This window comes from Crocodylus porosus, unplaced genomic scaffold, assembly GCF_001723895.1.
Source record: "Crocodylus porosus isolate Cpor-Errol unplaced genomic scaffold, CroPor_comp1, whole genome shotgun sequence".
NCBI lineage: Eukaryota > Metazoa > Chordata > Crocodylia > Crocodylidae > Crocodylus > Crocodylus porosus.
In genome coordinates this window covers 76,894,639-76,916,183 of record NW_017728886.1, presented here as the reverse complement: position 1 = coordinate 76,916,183, position 21,545 = coordinate 76,894,639, and the positions used below count along the sequence as shown (strand labels likewise).

At 44.4% G+C, this 21,545-nt stretch overlaps 2 protein-coding genes across 2 annotated transcripts in view; one reads left to right on the top strand and one right to left on the bottom strand.

The window, feature by feature from the left end:
- The window catches only part of ACAD11 (acyl-CoA dehydrogenase family member 11), a 63,746-nt gene that overhangs the window by 27,832 nt on the left and 14,369 nt on the right, over window positions 1-21,545 (top strand). The window contains exon 13 of the mRNA XM_019536901.1: window positions 4,646-4,744. Within this exon, the coding sequence (XP_019392446.1) occupies window positions 4,646-4,744 (99 nt within the window). The remainder of the gene's footprint in view (window positions 1-4,645; window positions 4,745-21,545) is intronic.
- On the bottom strand, window positions 8,218-16,084 carry ACKR4 (atypical chemokine receptor 4). Its single transcript, XM_019536941.1, has 2 exons — window positions 15,690-16,084; window positions 8,218-10,284 (listed from the first exon to the last, which is right to left on the bottom strand). Exon 2 carries the CDS (start codon window positions 10,274-10,276, stop codon window positions 9,215-9,217), a length of 1,062 nt encoding a protein of 353 aa, XP_019392486.1. The 5' UTR covers window positions 10,277-10,284; window positions 15,690-16,084; the 3' UTR covers window positions 8,218-9,214.

Sequence of the window (21,545 nt, the reverse complement as noted above, 5' to 3'; positions counted from 1 at the left end):
CAAGGTGCAGTTGGCTCTGCCTATTGCTTCATTGCATTGGTGACTCACATTCATCCCAGAATCAATCATGACTCCAAGATCCCTCTCTGCCTCTGTGCTGCTGAGAGGGTCAGCCCCTAACCTATAACCATAACGCTGGTTCCCTCTCCCCAGGTGCAGCACTCTGCATTTGTCCTTGTTGAACCGCATCCTTTTCAGATCTGCCCACTTCTCCAACCTGTCCAGGTCTGCCTGGATATGGTCCCTGCCTGCCGGTGTATTCACTTTACCCCACAGCTTGGTGTCATCAGTAAACTTGAACAGGGCGCTCTCCACACCCTCGTCCAGGTCACTAATGAAGATGTTGAACAGTACCGGCCCAAGGGCCAAATCCTGGGGGACTCCACGGCCTACACCCTCCCAGGTCGACATCGACCCGTCCACCACCACCCTCTGGGTGCACTCCTGGAGCCAGTTTGCCACCCATGTGACTATGCATTCATCAGTGCCGCAGTCCCTCAGCTTGCCCACCAGAATTGGGTGGGACACTGTCGAAGGCCTTCTGGAAGTCCAAGAAGATGACATCGACTTCCTCCTTCCCATCTAAGCTCTTTGTTACCTGGTCGTAGAAAGAGACCAGGTTAGTCGGGCAGGATCAGCCTTGCACGAACCCATGCTGGTTACCCCTCAACATCACTTCCCCTGCAGGGCTCTCACACATGTGGCCCTTGATAATTTTTTCAAAGACCTTCCCCAGGATAGAAGTGAGGTCCTAGCTGGGGATTGAGCACCAAACTCCTGGCAACCCTGTGTGATTAGGGCTTGCCAGGAGTTTTTCCCCTGCCAGGTTGGGTACAATGTGACCTTGTCCAAATCACGTGGGGGTCAAGCTGGGCAGGAGCTCTGAAAACAGAGGGGGGAGGCAGTGGCTGCCCAGCTGGGTCAGGAAGCAGCTCCCCACTCCCCATGCCCCTTAGAGGGTGAGCTCCACCTGGCAGGCGTCAGTGGAGGAGCAACTCAGCCCCTTGATGGCCATGGCTTCCTAGCTCTCCAGGCTGTGCAGGGGTAGCGGCTGGGTCCCGGGGGCACCCTGCACATCCTGTCCTGATCATTCTGCCTCTTCCCATGTTCCTAGAGCTCCTGCCTGGCCTGGCTTCTGTGTGCTTGGGGTAGGGTTGCAAAGTGGTGACCCTGGGGTCCAGCCACTGCCACCACATTTCCCAGAGGGGCGGGAGGCCATGGTTGTCAAGGGGCATCCCCTTCCCTCCGGCTGTGCCCTTTAGGCAGGGCTCACCACCTAAAGGAGAGTGGGGAGCTGCTTCCCACCCTGGGCATCATTACTAAATTATCTGCCCCCATACCCCTTATTCCCTGCAATTTAAAGCAATAAAAGTTGGAAGAAATGCTTTAAAATAAACATTGGCAGAGGAGGTTCTTTGGGTGAATCGGATATCTCTAATTAGACCAACTCAAATAGTTGGAAAAAGTCTTTGCAAGCTTTCGGGTACCCTTCATTGGGCTGAGGAAGTGTCTGCAGCCTTAGCCCGATGAAGGGTATTTGTGTCCAAAAGCTTGCAAAAAATGTTTCCAATTATTTTTGTTGGATTAATAAAAGATATCAGATTTACCCAAATAACCTTGTTTGCCTATGTCCTTAGACCAACACAGCTACAATCTATACCCCTTAAAATAAACATTGATTTTAGTAGTCAAAATTATTTAAAAAAAAAAAAAAATTTAATTCTGCCAAGGCTACGTGTTCTGGATGTAGTGCCTATACTGGACCAGCCCTGTGGGCTGGATCCAGCATGTGAAGCCTGGTGAGTTTTACACCCCTGACCTAAACACATTACCTTCCTGCATGGTAACTGCATCACTTTAAGCTTATGTATTTTATATTATGGCCAACCTGTTCAGATCTACCTGTCTGAAATTAAAGTGCCAGTGGAAGCTGTTGGTGCTGATCATCTCTGAAAAACTGGCTCTCTTGATATAGGAAAACAGCTTTTGGACACTCATGTTGAAAATTTGGCCTAGAGCCTTAAAAATCAATCATGCAAGTTTGAAGTCAGAACAAGTTGAGAAGCCAGAGGCCCTTACTCTGCATAGTGCTGTTCATGTACAATACATTCCCAGAGGAGATGTTCTTCACTAAAGATTTGAAAGGAAATAGGGTATTGATGAAGCAATATGATAATGGGAGGTTGGTTCAAATAATAGGAGCTTCAAGGGAAGGGTTTTATGCTATCACTGAGAACACTCTGTGAAGAGTGCCAAGGCAGCTGGTGTTAGGAATACAGGACAGGGAATGATTTCCAAAAATTTTTTTTGCTCAAGCTTCTTAAGACTATTTGAGTGTTTTTCTCATCCCCCTCTCACTAGGAGGCTGTTATGCAACTTCAGTGTTCTGATGGGCAGAAACCTTATTTTGATTTACAGCCTGCATCTGTTATTAGTTAGAATTACCCTTTCTCCCAGCCTTTACCTCATCATATCCAGTATGTTCTTTTCATGATATGACAATGACCTCCATGTAAGAGAGGAAAGCATGGTGTTATAATAGGTCTAGATTACTGGTGGGCAAAATGGGAGGTCCAGCCAGCAGCCGGACTCTATTTCCCTGCCTGCATGGCTGGGGCCGGTCTCCATGGAGACCGAGCCAGAACAGAGCCGTAATCCACTTCCTGCGTGCCCCTGCCCGGAGCATGCAGGCAGTAGATTGCAGTGCTGCCCTGGCCCTGGACCAAGTTACCCCTGCCTCAAGTTCCCAGTAGCTCCGGAGCAGCCCCCTGCCTTGCTGCACACCCTGCCAGCGCAGTTAGGGCCAGGCTCCATGACAACCCCAGCCATGCACTGTCACAGTACAGCTAGGGGTGGGGGTCTCCTTGGAGACCAGCACCAGCCATGCAGGCAGTGGCTGCTGGGAAATGGAGTCCACTGTTGGCCAGATCTGGCCCACAGGCTAGACCAGTGATCCTCCAGTCTTTTTAAGTAGGAGATCACTTTTTGAGTTAAAAAGCAACCCAAGAACTACTGTGTGCCTCTCCCCTCCACTCACATTCCTCCCCGCAGGTCAGTCTGTGGGGAGGGAAGTGGGGGAGCAGGTCGAGGTGGCGGGAGAAAAAAATGATTTGGGGGTATGCCCTCACCCAGCAGGTAAGTCTTTGGGGAAAGGGGCAGGGAAAGGGCAGGGCGGATTGAGGCCCCAGCAGTGAGGGTGGGAGCAGAGCACAGGCAGGAGCAGGGGCTTGAGGGGAGTGGAGCCCTGGCTGGGCTGGGTGGTGGGACAAGCAGAGGCCTGGGGGGTACGTGCTGGGGCAGGACGGGGCACGGGCTGGAGTCACGAGTGGCTTGTCTGAGGGGCACGCAGCCTGGGAGAGTATGGGGAGGGCATGTGTCCCCAGATCTACTTGTGGGGTGGGATGGACTGGGGCCCGGGTTGCGCTAGGCTCTTCTTGGTGGGGGCGTTGGGCCAGGCTGTGCTTGGGCCAGGCAGCCATGGTGCTGGGAGTTGCAGCACCCAGCAGGGGGGGTTGCAGGCACCTGAAAATTTGACCTAGCCCACCCAACCCCCCTTCCCAGCGCCGCTGCCTGGCCCAGGCACAGCCTGGCCCAACATCCCTGCTGGGAAGAGCCTGGCGCTGCCTTCCGGCCCCAGCCTGCCATCCTCACCATGCAGATCCCTGGCACACAGCCCTCATGCCCTTGGAGAAGAAGGGTTGGGGGGACTATGATGAATTTTTGGGTGCCTGCAGCCCCCGCGTAGCTCCACCACCCGCTCTGAGCACAGTCCGGCCCAACATCCCTGCCGGGAAGAGCCCAGTGCAGCCCTGGCCCCAGCCTGCCCCACTCCGCATCCACGTGCAGGGACACCTCCCAGGGTGGATGTCCCCCCCTCCCCATGCACCCTGGACAAGCCGCTTGTGGCAACATCCTGTGCCCTGCCTGGGCTGTGCAGGACCTGCCCCTGCCCTAGCGCTACTTTCTCTCTTACAGCTGCTGCAGCTACCTGCAGTACGCTGTGTTTGGGGGAGAGTATGTGGCCCCTCCCCCCCCCCAAAATGTGCGTGGTGGAGGCAGCTGCTGTTGCACCCCAAGCCCCACTGCAGCTGGCTTAGAAATGGCTTGATGCCGTGTGCATCCAGCCGCTGGGCTGAGCCTCATCCCCAGGCCAGCTGCAGTGGGGCTCGGGTCGCAAAGCCCAGCCTGCAATGGCAGCTGCCTCTACCGCATACAAATGAGGGGGTATGTGCCCTCTGGAGTCTCTGCTGGGGTGCGCACAGCAGCGGGAGCCCTCCCACCCCCCTGTGCCTCTGGACAAGCTGCCGGGGTTTGATCCTCCCACCATCCACCTGCCTGGGGCCCCACTCACCTCACCCCTGCTTTTGCCTCTGCCGTACTCTGTCCCTCACTGTGGGGGCCTCAATCTGCCCCCTGCCCCTTCCCTCCATGGACTGACCTACTGGGCTGAGGGAGTGGGGTGCATGCGTGCATGTACGTGAACACTCAGCCCACCCCAGCCTCAGATCAGCTCCCAAGAGGCTCTGTGATTGACCAGTTGGTAACCACTGGGCTAGACTTTGCCTGCCCCTGGTTTAGATGTATGTGTTTATATTAAAACTACAGTATCACCACTGAACTTACTCAGAATGTATTTTATACCCAGAACCAGATGTTGCCTCAAGTGACGCCACCAACATGGAATGCAGCATTGAGCGAGATGGAGATAGCTATGTAATTAATGGCCAGAAGTGGTGGAGCAGTGGTGAGTTGAATACTGGTCTGTACCAGTGACTAAGATTCAAGTTCCCTTTAGATTTAGTAAAACAAAAAATACTTGTACAGTTTTTAGAGCTAAAATTATCTTCCTGCTGCAGCAGCATTGGGCAGAGTATAAAGTGGTGGGTAGGGTATTAACCAGGCTTGCTTTTTATTCATGAAAGCCAAGTCTTATTCTGCTAAATTAAGTGCACTGCTGTTTGACAATTTTTAATCCTTTTCAGTCCTTAGATTTCATAGATTTTTAGAGTCAGAAGGGACCTCAGCAGATCATCGAGTCCAACCCCCTGCCCTGGGCAGGAAAGAGTGCTGGGGTCAGATGACCCCAGCCCCAGGTGTTTGTCGAGTCTTCTCTTAAAGACCTCCAGGGTAGGGGAAAGCACCACCTCTCTTGGAAGCCCATTCCAGACTCTGGTCATCCTTACTGTAAAGAAGTTCTTCCTAATGTCTAATCTAAATCTGTTCTCTGTCAGTTTATGGCCATTGTTTCTAGTTACTCCAAGGGCCCCCTTGGTAAACAGAGTATCTCCTATAACTTGCTGCCTCCCCCTGATGAATTTGTAGATGGCTACCAGATCCCCTCTCAGCCTTCTCTTACAGAGGCTGAAGACATCCAGGTCCCTCAATCTCTCCTCGAAAGACCTTTCCAGCAGGCCCCTAACCATAGGAGTGGCCCACCTCTGGACCCTCTCAAAGTTATCTACATCCATCTTGAGGTGCGGTGCCCAAAACTAAGATTGAAAAGCATAGTTGTCTACCTTTCCATTAGATAACATATGATTTGGGGGTTTTGTCTTTTACATGTCTTGCTTTTCTATAACGCTCCCTTTATCTTGGCCCCTTGTGTGTGGCATTACATCATTGAGAGTTTCCTGCCTGTTTATTACAAATGCTTACCTGTTTTTTCAACTACTGTATGTTCTTAATGGATTATCCCTTGTCAGACTGCTTTCTGTCCCACTTCCTAGCTAGATTTATAACTGGTGAATGTCCCTGAATGTGCAGTACAGTCACCTTTTACCACAGTGCTTAAATTGACTCATGGTCTTGCTTTTATTCCTGCTCCTTATCATACAGTGGGCATGTCTACACATGCCGATTTAAGGTGCTTTAGCCTGATTTAAGGCACATTAAGGATGCACATTTACACATGCATGCCCCTGATGCACCTTAAAAATGGTGATTTTTAGGCTAGTTAGGCATTTTTACATGTGTTGTGGGACGTGGTGCCAGGTGCTTTAATTAGTGACCTGTATTGATTAAAAACGCTTGTGTGTCATGTATCAGCATCCCTGTGTGTCCCTGCACTGGAGAAATGGTGGCAGGGTACTTTGAACTAAAGCTTATTGAATGTGTCTTATTTCAAAGTGCCCTGCTGCCATTTTTTTACTGTAGAGACGTGCTGGGATGCTGATGCATGTGACGTGGAAGATTGCCAAAATACATCAATTTCCACGCTCCAGCAGACTCAGTTAATTCAGTTTGCTCCAACGTACTGGATTTCCAGCATGTTAGGGCAGACTCTGCACACATGTGTAGGAGGAGCCCTCCACACCTAAATTCAATACTTGCATAAAGCAGATATCAAATTTAGGTGTGAATAGCTAAATCGCATTAGCGAAGATATAGGCATGCTAATGTGCGTTGACATGACGTGTGTCCACTGACTTGGAATTAACTTTAGTCCAAGTCGGTCTACACACCTGCATCAATGTGCATTAGCATGTGTGTGTAGACACATGCCTAAATAGCCTTAATATAGCTAGCATGTGTTCTTTTCTAAATAGCTGCTGTACAGCATTTGCTGCTGTATAAAGTCATTTAGAAAAGAACATGTGCTAGCTATATATAATATATTATATATAGCTAGCACATGTTCTTTTCTAAATGACTTTATACAGCAGCTAATATACAGCAGCTAGCACATGTTTTTTTTCTAAATGACTTCATATACATTAATATTAATTCACCTACAGTTTCAACTTCACTACAAAACCTCAAACCCCAGGCCTATTTTGAGCTGTAGCTGTTCCCGGACATGTATGATACCATTTTATGCATCTGCATCTTCATAGTTTGAGCTGACAGTAGTTGATTGTTGCAGTTAAAATACTGCTGTAAGCATCATGTGGACTCATGACAAGAATAATTCCTGTCTTTGAGAGCTGAGATTTGTATTGGCTTTTACTAACTTTAAATAAGCATTAAAAATGTAGATGTGCTGTGGTATTTTTACTGCATATGCTTGAGCAGACTCTACCCCTTGAAATAATAGCCTGTGGATGTAAATGTATCCCAGACTATTTCTGAGAAACTAGGTGGGGACACTACTGAGATTTATTACAAGTTAAGGCAGCAGCTCTTATTTTATAAGTTAAAAAAGACTATGATAATGCATAGATAAGCTTAGGGTGTGATTCTGACATATTTGAAGTGCCCAAGAACTGTATACGTGCAGTAACATCAGCCAAATTATATTTTAAATAGCAACATTACTGCATTGCTTTCAGATGTGCAAGCAATCAGCCAGTGGTAGTTGAGAGCACTAACATGTCATAAGAGTTGGCTGTTAATAGCTGTATTAAAATTATTTGACCTTTAGTTCATCTCAGTAGAGTCAACAAAGTAATCTTTTTACCTTTCACTTACGTCATTTCCCCCCTCACTCCCCTAGCCAATGCATCAGTTTCCTGCTCTGACATTTTTTGCTGTTTACTTCCCTTTCTAGAAGTGTTGGGAGCTTGGTTTGTAGCCAACAGACCTCCTGTAACGTATCTGGAACTTAGTAGTGATTACCTTTTATCTTCTGTATGAAGCACATGTATGCTTACTAGGAGTGCTTGGGGCATATCCAGTTAGATCTACTTTCATTACCAAATGTATATAAACAGACTACAGAGAACAAAAGAAAATCAAGTGTAAAAGAAAATATAATTCTTAAATACTTCAATGTACAATTATATGGACAGTTTAAAAATTACTACTTTGTTAGCTATCACAGAACAGTATTCCTCTCATTCATTCCTTTCTAAATGACCAAAACTATATCTGCCTTTAGGTCCTTCACTCCACTCATTGAGGATAAATATCCTCTTGCTTCAGTTATTTCTACTCCGTAAATTAAACCTACAAAGATTGGTGCCTAAATCGCACCAGCAAAATATTCATAGGGACATGCAATACAATTTACATACCGGAATTATTCTTTTTATAAAACAGAATAAGGCTATATGTCCTAAATTAGGTTATGACACCTATAAAATGCAAGACCCAGTGGGTGCATCTACATGTGAAATTAATTCAGCGGAATAAACTGTGTCACAATTTGTACTGGAGTTTATTGCTCCCGGGTGCAGTGTTTACATGTACACTCAGGACTGCAGCACGTTGAGCTGGGGAGGAGCAGCCTCAGTTGGCAAGGGGCTCTAGCCTGCCAGCCCGGGGCTGCTCCAACCCAGCTAGTAGGGCCACATGTGTAGATACTGATGTTTTACTGTGGAGCTAATTAGACAACTGCAGGAACCATCTTGTATAGACGTGCCCTGTTTCTCTTTTCCTTACATCTTTTAGTCTGAGATTTTATAAGGCTACAGAAAGATGAATGGTTTTGCAAGAAATGACAAAACCTAGGCCCCAGTAATCACCTTACATGATCCAAGAATTATAATGAAATACTTGGCATGTGTCTATAATGGGAAGTTAGACTCTTTGAAATATGGTCCAAGAAAAATATTATAAAAAAATAATTTTATATAGTTATACAAAAGAAGCTTTTTTTTAAAATATGCCACCTGCATTTGTACACAGAGAACAAATACCTTGCTGTTTTCTCTTGTTTCTGAGAAATACCAGAGATTATCTACTCCCTTAGTGCAAACCTGCAAGCCAATTTCTGAAGTGACAGTTGAGGATAACTGGAACTGCAGACTCAGGGAAACAGTTTAAATCGGGGAGTCCAGAAATGGTTTTGCGACACATATCTAGAATGTTTGAGATACATATCTAGAATGTTACATTTTAAAGGACGTAAGGTTAGTTACAGTACTTTTTGCTTTAAGATGTTAAATAGTCTTTTGCTGGTGATTTTTCTTTCCTTCCAACATATTGAATGTATACTTGACATGAATAACCTCTTCATCCCTCATCAACTTAATGGCAGTACAGACTGCTCCGTTTAATACTGCTTTTTCATGGAAATTCCTGTTGTTCCCAATACCTTTTCCACCTTCTGTTGTTTCACGTAAGTTTCCGTTGTTTCTAATACCTTTGCCATATGGCTTTTATTTTTATACATTTTGACCTTCTTCACAGTATCTTGGCAGGTTCTGCCAGAACATCATTTGAGACTTAAAGAGTAATTCTTGCATGGAAATTGCATCAAGGAAGAGAGATACCCCTGGAAGCAGTAGTCTTGGGTTTCCTTTTGTTACGCAGAATATTTAGGCTGTCATAGCTGCTATATTGAAAAGCTACTTGTTTCTGCTGTCTGATTGTCATAATTCATCGAGATCTCTTCAGTTATTTCACTGTGTCTTCTCCTCCAATAGCCATATTTTTTTGCTGATTTTAGAATGCGCATTTTAAAAGAGTCTCCCAGAAAGACATACAGAATTGGATTCAGGCAGGTGTGAAATAAAGCTATGCTTTTGGTTATCTGAAGTGCAACATCTATGGTTTTACTCATGTTACAATCTGTAATCAGCAAGTAGATGATATCTATGGCTCGCCAGAACTTTACTATGTTATAAGGCAGTTGGGTGACAATGAAAACAGTTACTACTGCTAGAAGAACCTTGATGGGCCTACATTTTTTAACATTTGGAGACCCAAAGAGGACTCTTGCCATAGCTGAATAGCAGGGCACCATGACTAAGAAGGGTAGCATGAAGCCCAGCATAATTTCCAGGATTTGAATGATTGCTTTGAAGGATTTTCCCATGTCTACTGTAAACACTGGTAGGCATTCATACCTGTCATTGATATCCTTGGCCGTGTTAAAAATCAGTTCAGGGATACTCAGTGAAATGGCAGTCATCCAGACACAGAAACAGGTTATGTTGCATTGCTTCCTAATTCGTCTCTGACTTTGAGGTTTGGAGATGGCATTATATCTATCTACACTAATACAAGCCAGAAATAGCATGCTTGAACTGAAATTTGTTGTGTATAATGCAGAAGTGAGTTTGCACATGGTATTGCCAAGCACCCACCCCTGAACTGCACTTGCAGCCCAAAAAGGAAGAGTGAATAGCAGGAGCAAATCAGCAATTGCTAAGTTCATGATGTACATATCTGTCTTAGTCTTTAGTTTCTTACAGTAAAAATAGATTGCCACTACTAATGCATTCCCAGCAACTCCAACAATGAAAGCCAGTGAGTAAAATACAGGCAGGAACACTTTAGTGAATTTTCTCACTTCCTCTTTTTCACAAAGTGTTTCAAACTGATCATAATCTATAGTAAAATTTGATTCCGCTTCATCGTAGTATTCCATTGAATTGTTTCCGTCCCACACCATGGCAAAAGCTGCAAGACAAAAAATCCAACTTAATTGCATGTTTTAAAATGGCTCATAGAGGCTTGCTCACAGCTTGCGGATTGTATACATGTGTAAGCTAAGTACAAATAAATATGGATATTACTATAAAATCTCGAAATGAGCATCTCATTGATAGTTTGTTTGCAGGGAGGGCGGGCACTTTATTTTTCTATCTGTTTAAAGTTTGTCTGCTACTTATGAGGAGAAAGTTCTGAGAGAAGCCTTTGGTACTACCACAGTATGCACAATGAGGAATACTGCCTGTTCAGATCTGAGCAGCAGATGTCGGTTTTTGTGTGCAGTTGTGATATGGTTCAGCAACAGCTGGGTTGTGGTTGTATGTGTCTGTGTGACTGAGATCTGTGTTGCATAAGATTTCGTTATGGGAAGTGGTTGCTTAATGGCAGTGGAATAGTGTATGGCATGGTAATTTCATTAGTAGTCTGTGTGATTATATTGGCCATAAGCATGAAGTTCCTTACCATGTGCAAGCTTTGACTGTGTACTTGGGAGCAGGCATTTAAGACAGAAAATTTCACTTAACATTTAGAGTCCTTTGAGGACTCTTACTGCATGTAAAACTGCGTGCAGCCACAGTCCAAAACCAAAAGTGTGAGCAAATGTATTAAGTATTATGCAGGCAGATTTACTTAATCATTAAGTACACGCTGTAGATTTTATCACAAGTCTCTCTTTTTCCCATTTAATATAACGTTTAGATGATCTTGTCTCCATCTGATAAGCAACTTACTGCACAATTTGTTCATCTCCTTTAATTGTGTTGTATTACTAGCTTGTTGAAAATCCATCCAGTATAAGCTGAGGTCAGGTAGTATCTTATTGTCTTTAAAAAACATGTATTCTGTTCGGCAGGTTTATTGGAGTTGATTATGGTTGTTTTGGGAGTGAGGGCAGGCTGTCATTGTGCTTGGTCAGTGTTACTTCAGTTTATTTAACTTATTCCAGGGTTCAGAATATGTTGCCAAATATTATTGAAAACAGACTCTTCTCCGACGCTTTGCTGAAGCTGACATTTCTTCTTTTGCAAATTAGAGACAAATACTTCTGATATTTTTAAGTTAAATGTCTGCCAAATCTATAAACACAGGCAGCTTCCAAAAATATTTTAGAAGTTTTAAATCTTTTAATTTGTTCATCTGTTTATAGCAGAACAGAATTTCAAAATGAAAATCTTTGTTTCTCAGTTTAATTTGAGGTTTGTATTAAATTGGTTTCAATAGTTAGTGACAAAATTGCTTTCAAATTAGTATTTGTTGAATGTTTTTTATATTATGGGTTGAGTTTCATAGTTGGTAGGGTCGGAAGGGACCTGAGCAGATCATCAAGTCCGACCCCCTGCTCAGGTCCCTTCCACTGACTTTGGTTTATTTTTAATGTCTCTTTGATTATGTGCATTGTCAACACTGCAACATATTTCCCATATTAGTCATTAACCAATATAAGCCCTGTAGAGAGGGAGAGATTACTAATGCTTAGTCAAGTGTTTAATATGGGATGTAAGAGTATATTTCTTTCTGTATAGTTCTGTTTTAGGAAAGAGACACTGCTAGATGTATATTTTACACCAGGCAGTCTCCATTAATGGAATGCTTTCTCAATAATAATTTACAGGAAGAATTCAGAAGTGAATAACTAGTAGTGTTCCTGTTTTACCAAAGGAGAAACTGAGGTACAGGGAGATTAAGGCAATTGAGAAGTCAAATCCAGGTGATTTAACTTGCTTTACCATTCACAGCAGAAATCATCTGGAAGTGATTGATTATACTGGATTATTAGCAGATTTGCTTAAAAGCAATATAATAAGCAAACAAGCAATGTCAGGAAAACTGATTCATACTCTTTAAGTGTGTCATAAGAGCAGAGAGGTTATAAGAAGGAACTAGTTTAGCTGACTAATCCAGCTTTAACTGAGCTAAATTTGTAATAAACAAACAAACAATATTACACAGTGACTATTTCTTGTTCTTGAATAATATTCCCATTTGTTGATGTCCAACTTTATTAAAATATATACTAGTAGACATGTTGTACATCTTATACAAATCATTCCAAAAAGATACCATTTTTGTATGAATGCAGTGTTTCTTTAAAAAAACCACAACTTTATTAATGAATCCAACTTGTAACAAATTTAACATTTAAAGATAGATCCAGTCCCTTACAATATACATATAGATATATAACTTCCATTAACGGTGTTTCCTTTTCACAAGTCTGTCCACCAGCTAATGTTCTTTCTTTCCTTCTCCCTTTTAATTTCCTTGGCTAGGGACAAAAGTTACACATAAACAGGTTTAAGTGATCAGAAACTGGTTTAAACTTTCAACAGAACAAAAGTTCAGTGCACATAAACTGCTTTCAAAATGGCTAAACCTGGGGTGCACTGATGAAGATTTTATTGGCTGATACCAATAGCCAATTATTAACCAGCCATACTGGCCAATACTGATCTGATAATCAATTTACAGGAATGCAACCCAACAGCATGGAGAGCACATCCTGCAGGTAAGTCCGTGGTGGGGAAGGAGCATGGGGAAGGGAAGGAGTGTGTGGGGGGACAGATCAAGGCCCCCATGGTAAAGGAGGTAGTGGAGCAGGGGCAGGACAGGTGCTGCCCAGTCAGGTCAGTGAATGCAACCCCAGGACTGGGAGCAGGATAGAACTATAGGTGGCTTGTCCAAGGAGTACAGGGAGGGTAGCTCCCAGCTGCTGCGTGCACCCCGGGGGGGGATTCATAGATGCTACGGTTGGAAGGAACCTCAACAGATCATCTAGTCCTACCCTCTGCCTAGCTAGGTAGGAAGGAGTGCTGGCATCAGATGATCCCAGCCAGGTGCCTATCCAGCCTTCTCTTAAAGACCCCCAAGGTAGGGGAGAGCATCACCTCCTTTGCAAGCCCATTCCAAATTTTGGCTACCTTTACCGTGAAGAAGTTTTTTGTGATATGTAGCCTAATTCTGCTCTCTGTCAGTTTGTGACCATTGTTCCTTGTTACCCCAAGAGGCGTCCTGGTGAACAGAGCATCTCTGATCCCTTGCTGCATCCCCCTAATGAATTTGTAGGCGGCTACAAGATCACCTCTCAGCCTTCTCTTGCGGAGGCTGAAGAGGTCCAGGTCCCTCAGTCTCTCCTCATAGGGCTTGTCCTGTAAGCCCTCCTCTGGACCCTCTCGAGTCTATCAACATCCTTCTTGAAGCACAATGCCCAAAACTGGATGCAGTACTCCAACTGCAGTCTGACCAATGCTGTATAGAGGGGAAGTATCACCTCCTTGGTTCTATTTGTCATGCATCTGCTGATGCATGATAAAGTGCGGTTAGCTTTGCTGATGATTTTGTCACACTAATGACTCACATTCATCTTGGAGTCCATCGTGACTCCGAGATCCCCTTCAGCTTGCCCTGCTGAGAGGGTCACTTCCCAGTCAGTAGATGTGCTGGATATTTTTAGTGCCCTAAGTGCAGCACTCTGCACTTTTCCTTGTCCTGCATCCTACTGTGTATTGCCCACTTTTCTAACCTCTCCAGGTCTGCCTGCAATCGTTCCCTACCCTATGGAGTGTGCACTTCTCCCCACAATTTAGTATCGTCTGCGAACTTGGACAGAGTACACTTCACACCCACATCCATGTTGCTAATGTGTCCTCTGGATTTGTGCATGGGGCAAGGGCGGGCTGCCCACTGTGGGCTTGGGGGCAGGGGCTACGCCAGCCTCTCTCCACCCATCCCAGCACCACTGCTGCTGCCTGCCCTCACCCTCTTTGAGCATAGTCTCAGCCTAGTCCCTGCATTGGGAAGAGGCTGGCACCGCCCCTGGCCCCAAGCCCACAGCAGGTAGCCTGCCCTTGCCCTGTACACAAATCTGGGTGGGGGCACATGCCACCCATGCCTCTTCCAGGGGTGCATGTAGGAGCAGGGACCTGCCCCCCCTCCAACTCTCCCCTGCACCCTCTGGGTGAGCTGCCCGTGGCCTTATCCTGGTCCTAGCCCCAGCCTGCCACTGCCCCACTCCCTCCCTCACTGTGGGGTCCTCAATCTGCCCTGCCCCAATGCCCTTTCTCCCCACAAACTTACTGGCAGGGTGCTGCTCTCCAAGCTGCCAGACTGCATTTCTGGCTGCACGCACATGGCATTCATCAGTGATGTTATCGGCCAAAAAAAGTCAGTTGCCAATAATGTTATTAATTTTCCTGTTATTGGTGCAATATATTGGTGCACCTCTAGTTTAAGATACACCTAGTCGGATGTCATATCAGACTTAACTGATTTAGATTAAACTGGTTTAAACTTCTGTCCCAGATTTCCTCCAACCCAAGTTAACTAACAGTTTCCTAGCATCCTAGGATGCTTTGCAGCCCAGAGATGGCCTGGGTTGTCTTCTTCAGTAGAGCAGGGCTAGTGCCACCCGCAGCTGTCACAGCTCAAGCACTAAAACCTCTGCTTCCTAATTTGCTTTCTGCTTGCACCTGTCAGCCTGGTGGGATAGGGGGCAGGGGAGACAGACCCTCAGGTACCCTAGCACTGGTCTGTGCAGTGAAAGGAGAGAGAGAGCTCCATCAGTGTGTGGGGGGGTTGCCCCCTTCTGCCCTGGAGCCCAGCAAGTGGGGCTGGGCTTAGCTTAGCCTTGCCCCTTCCCCAGCTGTCCACCTTCAAGAGATTGGGGGAGGGGAGGCACATACCTGCAGCACGACACCAACCGCCCGTCCAGGTCTGCCTGGCGCAGGGGAAAGTCTCTACTGGGGAGGGGAGGGGAGGTGGGTTTACCCCTGCAGCCAAGTAGGTAGGGCTGTGATCAGATCAGCCCTGTCCCCTCCCCTGTTTGCCTCCAAGAGGTGGTGGGGGGGACAGGGAGAAATGCACCCCCTCTACCCAGTGCCAGCTTATATTGGTGCAGTAACCTGTCTCTCTAGTTGAATAATGTAGCTTCCAAAATTAGGGATCAGATCCTGGTCCAGCCTTATATTTTCCTGGCCAACCCTTATATTCTCTTCAGTAACTGAGTATTTAATCAAAAAGTATCAAGTCAAATAGAATTCCCCTTTTACTTACTTGTTCCCTGCTTCAATTGATCTATTTTAGAATATCATATACTATGTTGTTTTAATTTTGTGTAAAGTGATAGAATGGATAGTTTTATTGTATGTTTGTATCAACAGTTATAAACTATATAAATGTTATTATTTTATATACTATTGGTCATTTCATTGTATTGCTTTGGTGTAAGCAGTGGAAGTAAGCTATTACTACTACTGTATATTCAAAATGCCATCCCATAAGACCAAATTCCCAGCCGTTGCTGCTACAAGTAGGCTCAGCATATCACAATTGGTTTATAGCTTATTTAAAAACAAAATTAGAAAAAGAGAACTGACCTGAGTTTTGTCAGCAGACTGGTAACAGAAGTTGTATTTGCAAAGGATCACAGTGGAATGAGCTGTTCTGTGCTTCACTTCAGTTTTGTGTTCATTCCAGCACTCCACCCTTTTCAGCACCAATTGCACTTTCAGTTTGATTTGCATATAAAATTATGCTTTCCTGGAAACTAGCTGTCATAATGTTCACATGTAACATTTGGTATTCTCCTGTTTGTTTCAACAAGAAGGGAAGTGTTTCCATGAGAAATAGAAACTCTCTGTCATCAGTGTGCTCTGTTTTATTTTTGAAGCATACCTTCATAAACCACTCCAAACAATTTAAAAACCCAAATAGGTATTTGGCCTTTAGGGCTAGGGACAGACATTCAAAAAAGCCTGAGCCTGAATTGATTCAGTCTTTCCAGGTTAGTTTAAGCTGGCTAGGTTAAACCAGTTTGTAAATATACAGACATCCCCTGTAGACCGAGAAAGTGCTGGTATTTGCCTGCAATGGCTCAGGCTAGAAGCCAGGGGGTGCTAGAGCAGCCCTCCTTTCCCTTTCAAAGGGCTGAGATGAGGGGGACATGACCAGATCCCAGCAGGATGCTCTGATTAGGGAGGGGTTCTCCCACCCCTGCCCCCAGTCCAGCAGGGAGTTGATAACACAGTGTTTATCACACCTCTAACTCAGTGTTTATTAACCCATTAAGATGACAAAAGGATCTCTCATTAGTTCATGCTCTTCTTTAAAAATTTATTCCAAGGAAGGGGGACATTACCAGCTACCTGGTGATTAGCTAAAGAGCCCTAAGCCAACACTACCCTGTCTGCCTTGGTCGTGTCTCTCACAGCATTGACCGTAGTCAGCATGCGGTCTGCTGGCTAATGCTAAGAGGTGTTTATGTAAGGCAGAGGGGACAGGGGAATACCTGCTTCAGCAGGGAGTTGTGAGGAAGAGTGGGGGGAGCGGGAGGAAGCCAGGCAGATGCCCTATACCCGCAGTCTCTGTTGGAGCTGTAGCCAGGGAGCAGAGGGGAGGGGCCAGCCCTGCCAGGTTGGAGCAGAGCCCCACCCAGAGTTGCAAAGCAACTGGGATGCTGAAGGATTCTGATTAAACATAAACTGGGAAGGAGTCTGGGACAGACATTGCATAAACCAATTTGACCCCAATCAGTTTAGTCTGATACTACATTCAGCCAGGTTTCTCTCAAACTGGTTTCAGCCATTTTCAAACTGGTTTATGTGCACTGAACATCTGTTCTGTTACTGGTTTAAACCAGTTTCTGTTCACTTAAAGGGAATGAAAACAGGTGGGCCTGGACAGATGTCTGGCTATGCAAAAGGAACAGGAAGGTCTTATGGCCTGTTAAGAGAGGCAGTGATGCACCTTTATGACTTTCTATACAATATTGTAAGAGACATTCCTTCGGATTTCCCCACTTTTTGCAGATCATTATGGATTGACTGAGGAGCTCTTAGAATCGTAGAAAACTAGGGTTGGAAGGGACCTCAGGAGGTCATCCAGTTCAACGCCATGCTCAAAGCAGGACCATCCCCATTTACATCATCACAGCCCAGGCTTGGTCTAGCTGGGTCTTAAAAGCCTCCAAGAATGGAGATTCCACCACCTCTATAAAATCATAGAACATTTGTTATTTGGTTTTGTTTTCAGTTGGGTTAGATGCAATATTGCACAGCACTAGATAGCTGGTAGACAAAGAGTAGAAAAGGTAGTGATAATTTAATCAGGGATCAAGCATCCAATTCAATGTCCAAAGGAAAAACTCCCAGGGATTTCAGTAGACTGTGGATCAAGGCCTCCATCAGGTTAACACTATAATATCTTCAGTGACTGAAAGTAAGCTGGGTGCTTTACAGAAGCATACCAGGATATTATTGCTCTCTGGATTTTTGTCAGTTAGATGTGCCACACCAGTGATGCGTGAGTAAACTGTAGAAGGATAGAGAATAAAAGGTTATTCAGCTTTAAGGATGTGAACTATCACCAACTTGCATACATGCATTATGGCATAAACTCTTCCTAGGATTACAAATGTGTCATGCCCAGATCAGCCTGTCTGCACAACATCGGGAAAAAGAAGCAGATTTCCACTGACTGCCAACAGGTTTTTTTCTGCTGTGTGATTTTGTATCCTGTAGCAGTGATTTACAGTAAAAGACATACTGGATGCCAAGCAATTGAGGCAGATTTGAATATAAGGGTCAGGGTTTGTTTTTTTTTGGCACAGTAAGGAGTAACACCTGCCACTGTTTTGTCAGCTCTCTTCCTGTGCTTAAATTAGTGCACTTCCATTATGTAAGACAAGTATAACAGGCATTTTTTTCCAAGTCCTGTTGGCTTAACTTGTACTGCGTTGAAAAAAAGAGGGAAGAGAGGAACAGAAATGTCAAGCCTGCAGAGGAAGTCGTACTGTAACACCACCATATTCTATAGCACATTTACCTTAGATATCAGAGTACTTAACCCACATTACCTAAATATAGGCAGAATTTTAAAGGCCCTTAAGCTATCTAACTCCTCTCAGTTTTCCATACAACTACTTTTCATAAGCAAGATACAAAATTTATTTGGTAATACCTTTCATTGGGCCACCTTTATAGTTGGGAGAACGAACGTTAGACAGACTTTGAGAATGAATTGCCCTTGATCAGACCTATAGCTCCTTTCCCAGACCTGCTTGTCTAAAAATACACAAATCTTGTTTCTCCCCTTTTCTGTGGAGTATCACAGCTACAACACTATACCAACTTTGAGAAACAAGTATCATTGGTTAAGGGCCTGATCCAAAAATAAATCCGGCAGCCTGCCCTCACCCCCACAACAACCATAATCAGCTCCAATAAATCAAGTCCAGCCAGTACTCTGTTCATCCTTCTTAACTTTTTACAGATTGGAAGACCATTACAGTGCTCTGTGAGTGTGTATGTCAATCTTCTCTTCTTTAGATTAAACAAACCTAGTTCCTTCAGTCTTTCCTAATAGGTTGTGTTTTTAAAGCTCTTTGTCTTGTTATTCTGCCCTAGTCCCTCTCTTGTCCATTCACAATTTTAAGTGTGGTACCTGGAAACAGACACAGTACCTAGGTGGATTTCTCACTGGCACCGAGTACAGAAAGATAATTACATCCCGTGTATTAGGCCATGTATAGGTGTTGCACTTCTATCATGCTCTGCTGGTACAAACTGCAAGTGTACAAGCATTCATTCAGTTTCTTCTGGGGGAAACAAGGAAAACTTTCCCAAAATAATGAAAGCTTGTACACTCCCTTCCTGGTCTGGTCTGGGAGGAGAGGGGAACACCCCCAGCTGCTTCCTGCCTTTTCCCCAAGCTGGGGACTGGTGGCCTATGGACTGAGAGTGGCAAGGGAAAGCCAGAGGGGCTAGGAACTTCTTGGCCTTATATAAGACACTCCTTTTCATCCATCCCAGAATGTGATTTGCCTTTTCTTTCTGCAGCAGCATTCCTCTCCAAGTCCCAGATCGTTGTCTGCAGTACAGCTACCATGCTAGTTTTCCCCATGGGATATTTGTAGCTGTACGTCAGCATACTTCAGCTCATACACGTCTGCTGACTTCGCCTGATTCAAGGACGCGCTCTCTCAAGGGGGAGAATTCACTTTGAATTATGAATCGAAACCAACACTATAAACTTCTTTAGAAAATAGAGTAGAGCTAGGCAGAGTAGATCACAGAATACAAATAGAACTTGCTGCTGGTTGCAGGTACTGGCTAACAAGAGAGCTGTTGTATTGTGCATTGTTTTCAGTGATGAACAGTAGAGGTGATTAACAAAAGCTTTTTTTTCTCTAGATTTGGCTACTGCAATAAGTGTATATTTACCATTGTGTAATCTCTAAGGATAGCCGCAGGGGTGTTGGATTGCTTTAGTTTTCTTTTTAATTCCATCTTGCTTGGCTTTTACCATAAACATTTCGGCTATGTTGAGCCTAGTTTTTCTTGGTTTTTCTGGGACCTTGCAGCGATGTGCATTGCAATTTGACTCACTAACTGGAAAGGCAGGAATATTGAAGCTTTAACAAACACTTCCCTTCTGTAATATGGTAACTAGTTGTTGGAGTTAAACAGGTAAATAGAGTGTTAAGGAAGGAGCTGAAGAGACAGCTCATTCTTTGGATGTTTCTGGCGTTTCCATTGCACAAAGGGAAAGAATGCAAGTAGGGTTTTTTTGCTTGTTTATTTAAACTTTCTGGTCTTTCTTTGCAAATCCTGGGGACTCAGTAAGAGCTGAGACCCTACCTATTATTTTATGTATTTCTTTTTATTTTGCAGACCTGCAGGCAATGGAGTATGGGTATAGACAAACAATCAAATAGCAGTGGGGGACTTTCTGTAAAGCAGCTGACACACAGTAGATGTTGTGTCAGCCCACTTGCACGCTGTTTTTGGCTCTCAGTCTGTACTAGGCTGCCCTTGGTTTAGCTTTCACTTATTGTAGGGTAGGAGCAAGTGGTTGGAACAGTTATCAGCATCTGGTTCTTGTTATCTTATAATTTCATCATTTGTTTTTACTCTGCATTTCAATAAGCAGATCTGGAGGAGACCTACGCACAGAGCACAGGAGCAGGGTTCAGAGCTTGCAAACATGCAGCCTGGTAAGGATGAAGGAAAGTCTTGAAAATAGTGGCAGTGGGGGATTCAAACCCACACCAGATTGTGAGCTGTCGCTACACATGGCTGGGAACCACCTTTAATAAAAGCAAATGAATAATCTTCATTGATTTTTCTACCCCTCCCCCACCATTACCTCAGTCTTATTTGGACTGAATTTCAGCCAGCTAAGTCTTCGCCCACACTGTGGTTTCCTCCAAGCATTGAACCAGCTATGCTGGCTGGCTGGGATAAGGTAAAGATACAGAGCTTGGTGTTATCAGTATACAGAAATCACTGCAGCTCATGTTCTTCCTCATTCTTCTGGGGCCCCTTGTACCCATTGAACCCGGAGGAATACCACATAGGGCTCAAAGATGCCTCTGGGGCCATTAAATGCAATCCATTTTTGGCTAGGGTCAAAAATACTCTTGTCATCTAAGGAGTCACTTATCTTCTTACCTCAACCTCCTTAATCAAAAATGGAAGAGTGGACATAAGGCAAGAGATAACCAGACCGTAAGGATTACATGTGGGCTTCTTGAACAAAGGCCGCACAGCAGCTTCCTTAGGAGAAGTTGGCCCCCTGCCTAAAGAACCGAAGTTTCCTGTCATCAGTGGACAAGTTTAATCTCCATTTTAATAGTGATTGAGGCATGTTAGATAACTTTAAACATGCATTGCTTTAGTTTAGAACTGCACAGAGGTAATGAACAGGGTCTTGGGAAACCTAAGGTTGGTCACAACCAGATGACAATGTTTAGACATCACTCTCTTTACCTATGCAAGATGTCATGTAGTTTTCAAAGTGTGTTCATGAAAATTCACCTCAAAGCATATTTTAAAATATTCTAGACAGCTTTCATGCTAGGGAAAATAAGGCAAGCTATGACTTAAAAATCTGCTGCGGTTCCCATTTGCAGAAATGTTTTTTTCCAGAATTCTATTTTAATAGTGCAGAAATAGCAACCTCCATTCTGCTTTTTGAGTTCTTTTGAGCGTATACATGTGTTTGTACATATGAGTAAATTATTTTTTCCAAGATGCCTTGGAGTTTTCCATTATTTCCGTCGAGCCCAGAAACTGGTCTTTTATTGGATGGAAAAATCTTGATTTCAGCACTTTTTAACTGCGTCAAAGTAGGGAGGATAAGAAATAGCTCTTTTTTACGAGGAAGAATGGAAAAAGTTATTTTTCTACAAAGTCTTTTTTTTCCCCCAATAAATTATTTGTGATTTTCAGAAT

What these genes read in the sequence shown, in the direction of transcription:
- ACKR4 (XM_019536941.1), bottom strand. Translation starts at nt 10,276, where the DNA reads ATGGTGTGGGACGGAAACAATTCAATGGAATACTACGATGAAGCGGAA.